The sequence below is a fragment of the Neoarius graeffei genome, chromosome 9, assembly GCF_027579695.1.
Source record: "Neoarius graeffei isolate fNeoGra1 chromosome 9, fNeoGra1.pri, whole genome shotgun sequence".
Classification (NCBI taxonomy): Eukaryota; Metazoa; Chordata; class Actinopteri; order Siluriformes; family Ariidae; genus Neoarius; species Neoarius graeffei.
Window position 1 is genome coordinate 69,530,953 of NC_083577.1, and position 13,318 is coordinate 69,544,270.

General features: G+C 39.7%; 2 protein-coding genes across 9 annotated transcripts in view; both read right to left on the reverse strand.

The window, feature by feature from the left end:
• Nucleotides 1-836, reverse strand: part of fer1l6 (fer-1 like family member 6) — a 49,976-nt gene extending 49,140 nt beyond the window's left edge. For both annotated transcript variants that reach the window (XM_060930166.1, XM_060930165.1), the window contains exon 1: nt 641-836. In XM_060930166.1, the coding sequence (XP_060786149.1) occupies nt 641-675 (35 nt within the window). In that variant the 5' untranslated portion in view covers nt 676-836. The remainder of the gene's footprint in view (nt 1-640) is intronic.
• Nucleotides 837-4,904: 4,068 nt separating this feature from the next.
• Nucleotides 4,905-13,318, reverse strand: part of prkag3b (protein kinase, AMP-activated, gamma 3b non-catalytic subunit) — a 36,712-nt gene continuing 28,298 nt past the window's right edge. For 5 of the 7 annotated variants that reach the window (XM_060928840.1, XM_060928836.1, XM_060928833.1 and 2 more), the window contains 3 exons: nt 8,545-8,582; nt 8,185-8,331; nt 4,905-6,700 (listed from right to left, as the gene is read on the reverse strand). In XM_060928840.1, coding sequence (XP_060784823.1) covers nt 6,584-6,700; nt 8,185-8,331; nt 8,545-8,582 — 302 coding nt within the window. In that variant the 3' untranslated portion in view covers nt 4,905-6,583. Of the gene's footprint in view, nt 6,701-6,903; nt 6,975-8,184; nt 8,332-8,544; nt 8,583-13,318 lie in introns of those variants that run through there. The other 2 variants (XM_060928834.1, XM_060928835.1) reach the window with 2 other exon arrangements.

Genomic DNA, 13,318 nt, shown 5'->3' on the forward strand with positions numbered 1-13,318 from the left:
TGAGGATATCAATGAATTGTTTTGATAAATTTGGGTACTTTTTGTTTGTGAATGTGTGAAAGAACATCACACGTTGGCTGGAAGACATGAAGTTTATCTTATCGTGTTGAAAAACTCCTATTTTTCATACAAAATACATCACGGATCTGAGTGACAATTTCTGATATTTCACTCTGATGATGTCACTTCCAGTGTTTTCTTGCTAACTTGACGTGTGTTGTCAAAATGGTCAATCGGTTCAAAATTAAAATTCTTTTGATTAACTTGCATTTTTTTTGTCGATGTGTCCATATAATATACAGAACATTACATGGTGGCACGAAGATATTAAGTTTATCTTCTCATGCTGAAAAATATATCACTCGTTTGCTTCCCTCACTCATGAAATATCCATTCACCACTCTTAGATAAAGTTCATATCTTTGCATAATTGTGTAATATCCCTCTCTCTCTTTATAGATTTTGTTACATCTGGAATGGGATGTTCACACACACACATATATATATATATATATATATACATACACACACACACACAAATCCAGTATACAGAAAGAGATTGTTGCAATATTCAAGAATAAAGTCTCAAATGAATATCTTAGTCAGATAATTAATAAACTAATTCTGATCAATGCCTTACCTTTGTGATCCAGAGCTTTGTGGATCTTGATCCATACTTCTTTTTTTTTTTTTTTTTACAAAACTCAGGTAATCAAAATAAAACCTATTTCTTACAGACCATTAGAGCAGACGGGTTAAAACAGATGTACACTTGATACTATGAGAACCTTTGTGAAGCTGTATTGCTGACACAAAGCTGAGGAACCAACATTCCCTCCCGCTCAAGTCTGTTTGACTTTCTGTGGCAAAAGGATAAACGGGGTGGACCTGAGTGGCAACTGTATGTTTGTACTCCTGCAACATGATACAGCAATGTAAAACTTTGACAAAAATGACAACAACAAGAAGCAGAATATTAACAAATTATTTCTGTACAAAATATTATGTCTGAAGAACAAATTATTTTTGCATGTTTACTAATCCTTGTTACATAGTAAAACACGATTACTGACAATAAATGTATTTGACAATTGGCACGTGAGTTATCACCATGTTTACACTAGTATGATGGCATCAGATGCCTACAGAGCAGCTGATATTAAAACTGCATAAAATGTTAGTTAAATGTTATCATAGCACGAGTGATCCATCAAGAATGCTCAGCCATGCATGCAAAAATGATCAACTCTTTATCTGTTTAACAAAAGTATCATCTCAAATATATATTTAGTAACTGCAAACAATTTGAGAAAATAAACCACAGTACATTAAACTATTAAACTGTTTACCTGACAACAGTGTTTGCGAAGTAAGACCAGGATGTAAGAAACTGGTGCGTGAGCAAATACACCCCTGGTAAATATGCAGTTCGAAGCACCTGATGCACTGAACTTTGTATCTTGGGTTTCACTATGGATTATGACAAACCACACAGAATCACAAGGTTATGATGGTATTGTTAGTATGAACAATTAGTATAAGCCACATACAAATTCTTAGCCATTTTATACATAAACAAAAATCCAAATTTCGTGAATGTATCGAACATCAAGTAAGAAACTGGGTTACACACTCCAAATTTGAATGAATTAATTTGGAGTTTATACTTGATATACTCATTAATAAACTAGAACACACTTTTTACACCGAGAACTGTCCCAAGTGTCAGGTTTTCCATTGCACACAGTAACTACATAACAAAATTAGTGGAATTTCTTGCCTTCTTAATGCGTTTGAGACCATTAAACAGCAAGTAGTAAATAATAAAATTACAGTAAATTGCCGTATTCAATATTACGTCAAGAACCGATCAACTAAGAGAAACTACAGTCCATCATTATTTTACGACAAGGACGTCTGTTCATCCAGAAAATCACAAGAACTTTGAATGTATCTTCAAGTGCAGCTGCAAAAACCATCAAACAATATAATAAAACTGACTCTCATGAGGACTATCCCAGGAAAGGAAGACCAAGACTTACCTCTGCTGCAGAGGATAAGTTCATCAGAGTCACCAGCCTCAGAAATCACCAATAACAGCATCTCAGATTAGAGCTTACATGAATGTTTCACAGAGTTCAAATCACAGACACATCTCACATCAACCGTTCAGAGACTATGTGAATCAGGCCTTCACAGTCGAATGGCTGCAAAGAAATAACTACTAACGGAGACCAATAAGAGAATTGCTTGGGTCAAGAAATACAAGGAATGGACATTAGATTAGTGGAAATCTGTATTTTAGTCTGAAGAGTCCAAATTTGAGATTTTTGCTTCCAAACGCCATGCCGTTGTGAGATGCAGAAAAGGAGAACAGATGGTATCTGCATGTATGGTTCCCACAATGAAGCATGGAGGAGGAGGTGTGATGGTGCTTTGCTGGTGACCCTGTTAGTGATTTATTCACAATTGAAGACACACGTAACCATCATCACTACCACCAGCATTCTGCAGCAACATGCTGTTCCATCTGGTTTGTGTTTAATGGGACCATCATTTGTTTTTCAACAGGACAATGACCCAAAACACACCTCCAGTCTATATAGGGACTATTTAACCAAGAAGACTGAAGAAGTGCGGTATCAGATGACCTGGTGATCCACAATCACCTGATCTAAACTGAGATGGTTTGGGATAAATTGGACCATCAAGTAAAAAAACAAACAAAGGCTAAGCTGTCATCAAAGCAAAAGGTGAATACTTTGAAGAATCTCATCTCATCTCATCTCATTATCTCTAGCTGCTTTATCCTGTTCTACAGGGTTGCAGGCAAGCTGGAGCCTATCCCAGCTGACTACAGGCGAAAGGCAGGGTACACCCTGGACAAGTCGCCAGGTCATCACAGGGCTGACACATAGACACAGACAACCATTCACACTCACATTCACACCTACGGTCAATTTAGAGTCACCAGTTAACCTAACCTGCATGTCTTTGGACTGTGGGGGAAACCGGAGCACCCGGAGGAAACCCACGCGGACACGGGGAGAACATGCAAACTCCGCACAGAAAGGCCCTCGCCGGCCACAGGGCTCGAACCCGGACCTTCTTGCTGTGAGGCGACAGCGCTAACCACTACACCACCGTGCCGCCATACACACACACACACATATTGGGGGGGGGGGGGGGGGGGGGGTCTTTGTTTGCTCAAGCATTACAATTTCCTTTCACTGGAACCAAGGGGCCCAAACCTGTTCCAGCATGATGGTGCCTCTGTGCACTATGTGAGGTCCTTGAAGATATGGTTTGCCAAATTTGGTGTGGAAGAACTGGAGTGGCCTGAACAGAGCCCTGACCTCAACCCCACTGAACACCTCCGAGATGAACTGGAATGCCAACTGCCCAGCCTTCTCACTTAACATCAGTGCCTGAAATTTCGAATGCTCTTATGGCTGAATGGGCACAAATCCCCACAATCACACTCCAAAATCTAGTGGAAAGTCTTCCCAGAAGAGTGGAGTTATTATTACAGCAAAGGCAAACTAAATCTAGAATAGGATGTTCAACAAGCACATCCAAGTGTGATGGTCAGGTATTCACAAACTTTTGGCCATATGGCATATGTAGTTTGTTATTAGAACGTGATTGCACCTGTAACAGTTACAACAATTACCCAGGTTTGTGAGAACCAAAAACAAACAAACATTCTCAGAACATTCTGGGCACAAAAATTGTTAGCTGGAGATGGGCATGGGTTTTCAGTACTGTTCAGTTTCTTCTTATATAAACCGTGCTATTATATGGGTCATTCTCGAATTCAGGGTACATTTTGTGTCTCCGAGATAAACCTTTGGTTATTTTCCACAAAAGAAATCTTTATTGAATCAGTTTTGAACAATAATGCAAATTATGACAAACTTTCACCGATAGCAATGCTTGATGTACATTTTAGACCCAATTTATCCATACAACATTAATTAAATGACCCCCCACGTTATTGGCCATCTTTGACTCCTGATTCATACATTCAACTTGAATAAACATGAAGTGATTCAGTCTAACAATCTGCTTTTTGGGGGCTTATTCTATTAACTTTTATAAAATCAATTGCATAGAAAGTCTATTTTCTGTATTAGGTGAAATTTCAGTAATTTAAAAAATATATTTTTTTATCCGTCTCAACGTTCTTGTCAACTCTGTTATAAAACCGCATAAAATCTGCAAAGACTTTTAATAATACGCATGACACCTGCACCGAGAGATGTCACTTCCTCCGGCGGGAAACTTCAGAAAGGCAGTGAGGTATGTTATGTTTCTTCTCTCATTAATTTGAACAAAATGTTGAGGATTTTACACCAACAGTAGATTAATTATTCATCAAATCTTTTATGATGATATTGGAGTGAATCTCTCATGCATTTTTTTTTAAAAACAATATGATTACATAAAATTCTGTTTTTATACATGCCATGGGGTAGCTGGTTTGAGGTTCGCATGTGGAGTTAAGACACAAAATGGTGGAAAATGTCAACTCTTATCAACCGATCCTGTTAACGGATTGCCCAGTTTAATGATAACAGAGTTGACAATGACTAACAGAGTCAACACTTGAAATGTACCCGCAATTATAGGATGGGCCACATACAGCATATGGTATACAATAAAACATAAAAACAAGAGTAAGACAAAATGACATTAGGAAACATGGCTTGGTTTATTAAATAACATTTTGTTTACTGTTGTCACTTAGAAAATATGAAAAACACGATTGGTCATACATTAAATATAAAAACACTTGAAGTCTAATCAGGTATGAAGGGAAATGGAAAGAAAGCAAACTTTCCATACACAAACAGTAATTAGTATGTATAATCTGTAACAGTCTGTAAAAAATTTAGTCACAATGCTGAAACTGCTTTTGATGCGACACAATATGCATGTACGGTAGAGAATCTAATACATAGCGCACTCAAAATTATGCAAATAATTTATGCAGGTGGTGGGTTGTCATTGCACTACTAAAATGCACATGTTCTATATATTTATCCAAACCTTTCATAAAAATCCACTTTTTTCTTCAACATTTATGAACAAAAACTATACACAAGTAAAAATACAATTATTTATGCTTCATTGTTTGTGATATATGCACTTACAACTGTTACACATACAAACACATATACTTTCACCCATGATTTGTATGTCATTTCCTTCATCTTAATTTCACCATTTTGCTTTTTTTTTAAAAAAAACATCAACATAAAACATGCTTTGATTCACAAAACTGCATTGCTTGTATATTTGTATACAAAGCAGTTAAACATGACATTAAAATACATAATGCAGAAAATACATTGCAGTAAATTCCACCATCTTGGAATCATCATCTTTGCCATGTACATTTTCACTTATCCACATTACAAAACACAAAAACTGCATTTTTTTATTTATTCACTTTGGAGAATGGATTCAGTTTTCGGAGTTTGAAAACACTGTTGGTGTGGATAGAAAGGGACAATGGAAACCATTTTATCCTGGTCAGGGTCGCAGTGGATTCTGAGCCCATCCTGGAAAAATTGGGTGAGACAGGAATACACCCTGGATGGGATGCCAGTCCAGTGTAAGCCCCATGCAATCACATTTATGCTGAGGGCCAATTTATGACGTTTTTGGGGAGGCGGGAGGAAACTGGAGAACCCGAAGGAAACCCACACGGACACGGGGAGAACACGCATGGACAGCATCCCAAGCTCAGGATTGAGATAACAAAAGATTTCCAATTTACCTGTTAGGGTGTACTAAGTCATAAACTCTTCATCCAGGACTGATTTCTTTTTCCTTAAAATCTGTTTTGCAAGAATTCCTTGGAAAATAGAATGGCATAATTTGTCTTATATTAGATGAACAGCTGGACTTTTTTTTTTTTTAAATCTGATATAGATTTGAAATTCATAGTCTTTGGTTGTGAAAGATCTTGTGAGACCTGGGTATATGTAGTATGAAGACAACCACAGATCACTGCCCAGATGCTGTATTGTGAGGGATCAGATTCCTAACTCACACCGTGTCTTGGCTACAAAAAATAATATTTACCTCGCCCATGACAGAGTAAGCGGGGCGAGGTATTGTAATCAGTGTGGTTTGTTTGTGTGTCTGTCTGTTAACGGTTGCACCGACTGACTTCAAATTTTCAGGATAGGTGGGCCGTAGATTACCTGACTAAATTTTGGGGATAATCAGGTCAAAGTGAAGGTCAAGGTTACCGGAAAGGCTAGCCGAGGTTTGTTTTGCCTGGCAACACTTGTTTGTTTGTATATTGGAGCACGCATACTCATATACTTTATCGGGACAGAGCAACCTTGTCCAGCAAAGTGGTCTCTGATACAGTAGTAATCATTCCAGGCCACCAGTTTAGATCCCCATGATCCAACAATAGGCTAAAGTTGTCCAGATAGTGGGATGAAATATTTACAAGCACAGTAGACAAGAAGCACCAGAGTTTGCTGCAAAGTACAGGGAGAAGTGCAAACTCATACCTGGGTCAGGGAAGGACTGTGATGGTGAGACCACTCCTCTACAGTTGCTAAGAGAAAAGAGCATCAATACCTACAGGTGTTAAGACCAATGCCTGCAGCAAATCAGACAGCGAGATGATTCCCCTCACCATATCCTGTTCATTCACCAGAACTAGACGATGAACCTAGAGGACAGAAGATATTCCATCACAAGATCAGATGACTTCAGGAAAATCCATGCCTGGGTAGGGGGTGAGCTTTCAATCATCCAAGTAGTAGATAAGCTTTTCTAACTTTAAAGTTAACATAAATAAACTGCAGTGTGTTTTCCTAGATTTGAATTAAGTTTCAAACATGGGTTAAATACACTAACCTAAACAGAATTTTCACTCCATTGAACACAGAAATTTTACATGGCTACATCCGGGTCTCAGATGTGTGCAGAAAAATGGACACTGCCTGGCCAAAAAAAAAAAAAAAAAGTCACACACCAATATTTTGTTCGGCCGCCTTTAGCTTTGATTATAGAGCGCATTTGCCATGGGATTGTTTCAACAACCTTATGAAATATCACAACATTTATTTCCATCCAGAGTTTCATTATTATTTTTTGCTGAAATCTTGTATTGATAACAGAAGAGTCGAACCACTCTGTAACATCATCTCCAGCACATCCCAAAGACTTTCAATGGGGTTAAGGTCAGGACTCTGCGGTGGCCAATTCATGTGTGAAAATGATTCCTCATGTTTCCTGAACCACTCTTTGATCATTTGAGCCCTGATTTTAAAATCCATTGATGCGATAATCTGGTCATTCAGTACATTCAGGTGGTCCGCTGACTTCATTTTATTGCCCCATAAATTTGCTGAGCCAAGATCTGGCCAACTGAAGCAACCCCAGATCATAACACTACCTCCAGAGGCTTGTACAGTGGCCACTGTGTGTGATGGGTGCATCGCTTCATGAACTTCCCTTCTTACCCTGACGTGCACATCACTCTGGAATGGGGTAAATCTGGACTCATCAGACCACATGACCTTTTTCCGTTGCTCCAGAGCCCCATCTTTATGCTCCCTAGCAAACTGAAGCCTTTTCTTCTGATTAGCCTCCTAACAAGTGGCTTTCTTTTGGCCACACAGCTGTTTAGTCACAATCCTGTGAGTTCTTGTTGCACTCTGTGGAAATGCTCTTACTTTCACTATAAAGCACAGTCGTGAGTCCTACTGTTGATATTTTATGATTCGACTTCAAGAGTTTAAATAATCTCTGATCACAGTCAGTCAAGATTTTTTCTCAGACCACATTTTTTCTGCAAACTTTTAATATGTTGGATATTTCTTCAGCCAATTCCAATAATTTCAGCAATCTACTTAGTTATATTCTTTGCTTCATGCAGGCCAATAACTCTGAAACTTTGACTCTTCTGAAACACAGTAACATTTTTTCCATGACCATGGGATACAGCTTCTGACATGGTTGTTTAAGACATGAGAAGCTACTCACTGCATCAGTTGGAGTTAAAAGTGATTAACACGTTAATCACTACAGTAATTATCAAATTAAAGATTCTGAAGAATTTGCTTATTTAAATCCAAATAATGACCTTTTTAGCCAGCCAGTGTATCTTCCTGCAATAATTTACAATGATCATTCATTTATTTTGCTTACCTCTGCTACAGCTATGCGATCAATGATGGTCTCCAGGGTTTCATGTGGATAACACTTCAGCACTCCCTCAATGCAGCATGAGCGGCCCTCAATGGCTTCTCGCATTGTCATATTCAGGTTATTGTAATTTTTCTGAGCAGCCAGGTTCTATAGTCAACAATATGCATGAAACATTCATTCTTCTGATATGTCATGGTTTGATATGGTTCTATTAAGGTACTATAACCTACACAGGTTTAACTTAATTTGAAATTCTAGGATATTGAATTACACTTTATTAGGTGCATATTTACTTTCAGTCATTGTCCATTTTTGTAGCTGACAAGTGTAGAAACAGGGAAGATTGCTTATTTTACTTACAATGACATCAAAACGGGAGTAAAGGGCCACCACCTTTCCTACATACAAAACAGACACACTTCAAAATACCGCACCTTGAAGTGCTTCTATAACACAAAAATAATATGGAGTCTCTTATGGGTGGGCTGTTTCACAGTCAGGGTACCAAAGTGGATTATGTGTACAATAAGTACTTGTGAAGTGAGTGAACCTGCAAATTAGCCACTCGTTTGAATACAACTCCGATTCCAAAAAAGTTGGGACAAAGTACAAATTGTAAATAAAAACGGAATGCAATAATTTACAAATCTCAAAAACTGATATTGTATTCACAATAGAACATAGACAACGTATCTAATGTCGAAAGTGAGACATTTTGAAATTTCATGCCAAATATTGGCTCATTTGAAATTTCATGACAGCAACACATCTCAAAAAAGTTGGGACAGGGGCAATAAGAGGCTGGAAAAGTTAAAGGTACAAAAAAGGAACAGCTGGAGGACCAAATTGCAACTCATTAGGTCAATTGGCAATAGGTCATTAACATGACTGGGTATAAAAAGAGCATCTTGGAGTGGCAGCGGCTCTCAGAAGTAAAGATGGGAAGAGGATCACCAATCCCCCTAATTCTGCGCCGACAAATAGTGGAGCAATATCAGAAAGGAGTTCGACAGGGTAAAATTGCAAAGAGTTTGAACATATCATCTATAGTGCATAATATCATCAAAAGATTCAGAGAACCTGGAAGAATCTCTATGCGTAAGGGTCAAGGCCGGAAAACCATACTGGGTGCCCGTGATCTTCGGGCCCTTAGACGGCACTACATCACATACAGGCATGCTTCTGTAATGGAAATCACAAAATGGGCTCAGGAATATTTCCAGAGAACATTATCTGTGAACACAATTCACCATGCCGTCCGCCGTTGCCAGCTAAAACTCTATAGTTCAAAGAAGAAGCCGTATCTAAAGACGATCTAGAAGCGCAGACGTCTTCTCTGGGCCAAGGCTCATTTAAAATGGACTGTGGCAAAGTGGGAAACTGTTCTGTGGTCAGACGAATCAAAATTTGAAGTTCTTTATGGAAATCAGGGACGCCGTGTCATTCAGACTAAAGAGGAGAAGGACGACCCGAGTTGTTATCGGCGCTCAGTTCAGAAGCCTGCATCTCTGATGGTATGGGGTTGCATTAGTGCGTGTGGCATGGGCAGCTTACACATCTGGAAAGACACCATCAATGCTGAAAGGTATATCCAGGTTCTAGAGCAACATATGCTCCCATCCAGACGACGTCTCTTTCAGGGAAGACCTTGCATTTTCCAACATGACAATGCCAAACCACATACTGCATCAATTACAGCATTATGGCTGCGTAGAAGAAGGGTCCAGGTACTGAACTGGCCAGCCTGCAGTCCAGATCTTTCACCCATAGAAAACATTTGGCGCATCATAAAACGGAAGATATGACCTAAGACAGTTGAGCAACTAGAATCCTACATTAGACAAGAATGGGTTAACATTCCTATCCCTAAACTTGAGCAACTTGTCTCCTCAGTCCCCAGACGTTTACAGACTGTTGTAAAGAGAAAAGGGGATGTCTCACAGTGGTAAACATGGCCTTGTCCCAACTTTTTTGAGATGTGTTGTTGTCATGAAATTTAAAATCACCTAATTTTTCTCTTTAAATGATACATTTTCTCAGTTTAAACATTTGATATGTCATCTATGTTCTATTCTGAATAAAATATGGAATTTTGAAACTTCTACATCATTGCATTCAGTTTTTATTTACAATTTGTACTTTGTCCCAACTTTTTTGGAATCGGGGTTGTACATGCACATGCCAGTCTGACATACTGTTAAGTAACCCCCATTTTTTACCATTTTTTTTAATGTTTCAACCTTATTAGGTCTAGTCTGAAGAGGTTGCCAATCCTAATTTTAAGCTAGCTTACAGCCCCTGAATAGTTTAGTTGGAGCCTCAATCCATACTTGAAGAATTATTGCCAACAAAGTTAACCACAAATGGGTACTCATATGGTAACAAGGATATATTTAATAAGGTAACTTGTCTGTCAAAAATGTCCTCTCCGGTAATGTGGTCCTGAGTGAGTAAGTACGTAAAATTTATTTATATAGCACTTTTCACAGACAAAAGTCACAAAGTGCTTTACAAAAGCAAATAAAATAGAAATAACACAAATATAATCACAGTAGGGCGGCACGGTGGTGTAGTGGTTAGCACTGTCGCCTCACAGCAAGAAGGTCCGGGTTCGAGCCCCGTGGCCGATGAGGGCCTTTCTGTGTGGAGTTTGCATGTTCTCCCCGTGTCCGCGTGGGTTTCCTCCGGGTGCTCCGGTTTCCCCCCACAGTCATGCAGGTTAGGTTAACTGGTGACTCTAAATTGACTGTAGGTGTGAATGTGAGTGTGAATGGTTGTCTGTGTCTATGTGTCAGCCCTGTGATGACCTGGCGACTTGTCCAGGGTGTACCCCGCCTTTCGCCCGTAGTCAGCTGGGATAGGCTCCAGCTTGCCTGCGACCCTGTAGAAGGATAAAGCGGCTAGAGATGATGAGATGAGATGAGATAATCACAGTAAAATGAACAAGCGATGCCAGGCAAAACAAACCTCACCCGGTAGCACTTTTTTTTTTTATTGTTTTTAAGCCTCAACTTGTGTACTAGAGCCCTTACCTACACATCTATTCAAACAGATAATACCTCAAGTAATAGAACCGCTTCTAAAAATAACATATTCTTCTCTTACGATTGGCTATGTACCCAAATCCTTTAAACTAGCAGTTATCAAACCCCTGATTAAAAAAACTGACCTTGATCCCTGTCAGTTGTCCAATTATCGGCCAATATCAAACCTCCCCTTTATCTCCAAGATCCTTGAAAAGCTGTGGCACAGCAGTTATGCTTATATTTACGTAGGAATAACATCCATGAAATGTATCAGTCAGGATTTAGACCTCATCATAGCACAGAGACAGCTCTGGTTAAAGTAGTAAACGACCTACTGTTGGTGTCTGATCAGGGCTGTGTCTCGCTGCTTGTGTTGCTTGACCTTAGCGCAGCATTTGATAGCATTGATCATTCCATTCTCCTGGATAGACTAGAAAATGTTGTGGGAGTTAAGGGAACGGCCCTCTCTTGGCTCAGGTCTTATTTAACTGATCGCTATCAGTATGTTGATGTAAAGGGTGATATTTCTAGACGTACTGAGGTAAAGTTTGGTGTTCCACAAGGTTCTGTCTTGGGTCCACTGCTTTTTTCTTTATATATGTTACCTCTGGGTGATATTATTCGTAAACATTATATTAGTTTCCACTGTTATGCTGATGACACACAGTTGTATGTTTCTGGAAAACCTGATGAGAGACACCAGCTTAATAGAATTGAGGAATGTGTAAAGGACATTAGACACTGGATGCTTATTAACTTCCTTCTGCTTAACTCTGAAGTACTTGTACTAGGACCACATGCAGCTAGAAGTAAATTTTCTGATTACACAGTAACTCTGGATGGCCTTTCTGTTTCTTCACGTGCAGCAGTAAAAGACCTCGGAGTGATTATTGACCCCAGTCTTTCATTCGAAAATCAAATTGATAACATTACCCAGATAGTTTTCTTTCATCTCAGAAATATTGCTAAGATAGGAAATTTAATGTTACTACACGACACAGAAAAACTAGTTCATGCTTTCGTTACCTCCAGGTTGGATTATTGTAACGCCTTACTGTCTGGATGTTCAATAAGTGCATAAACAAGCTCCAGTTAGTTCAAAATGCAGCACCAAGAGTCCTTACTAGAACTAGAAAATATGACCACATCACCTCTGTCTTATCCACACTGCACTGGCTCCAAATCAAATTTCGTATTGATTATAAAAGTACTACTATTGACCTTTAACAGCACTGAATGGTCTCGCACCACAGTACCTGAGTGAACTTCTGGTCCTCTATGACCCGCCACGCCTACTTAGATCAGAAAGTACAGGCTATCTGCTGGTACCTCGTGTAGTGAAGGCTACATCGGGGGCAGAGCCTTTTCTTACAAAGCCCCACTGTTATGGAACAGCCTTCCAAGTAGTGTTTGGGAATTAGACACAGTCTCAGCATTTAAGTCTAGGCTGAAAACATATCTGTTTAGTCAAGCCTTTTGTTAATGGTGTTTATGAGGTAAAGGTGTAGATCTGGAGGGTCGTCAGACAGAGTGTTTTGGTAAACTGGGATGTATGGATGCTGTCAGTCCCCATTCGCTTGCTCACTCGAGTTTGTTGACAGTGTAGTGGCTGGCTGCTTTATGTCCCGGGGCTCCCTCATGCCCGTGTTACCTTCTGGCTCTCTCCTTTTAGTTATGCTGTCATAGTTAGTTGCCAGAGTCCCTGCTTGTACTCAGTGCAATATGTATACTGTTCCTACTTATTCAGGTGACATTGGGCATACCTAACAACCTGTGTTTTTTTTTTTTCTCTCCCCCCCAAACCTGTCCCTCTCAGTTACATGTCGGTCCTGGGATCGAGATGCTGACCTCTTCTGCTCCTCGGACCTGCCTGATCCATCCTGGAGCCCTGTGTCTGGTTGGAGTCTCATCACATCGCTCCTGTGGAGGGCGGCCTCATGTGGACAGTTGGGGGTCGCGCCTGGAGGACGCTCTGGACTCTTGCAGTGGTGCTTTTGTGGCTGGGGACTGCAGTTGACTTGCTGACTTTGGGACTATGGTTGTCGTGAACAGTTTTGCGCTCGGGTTTCCGTCGGTGGGGGGTTTATAGCATCAACGAAGCTGACTTT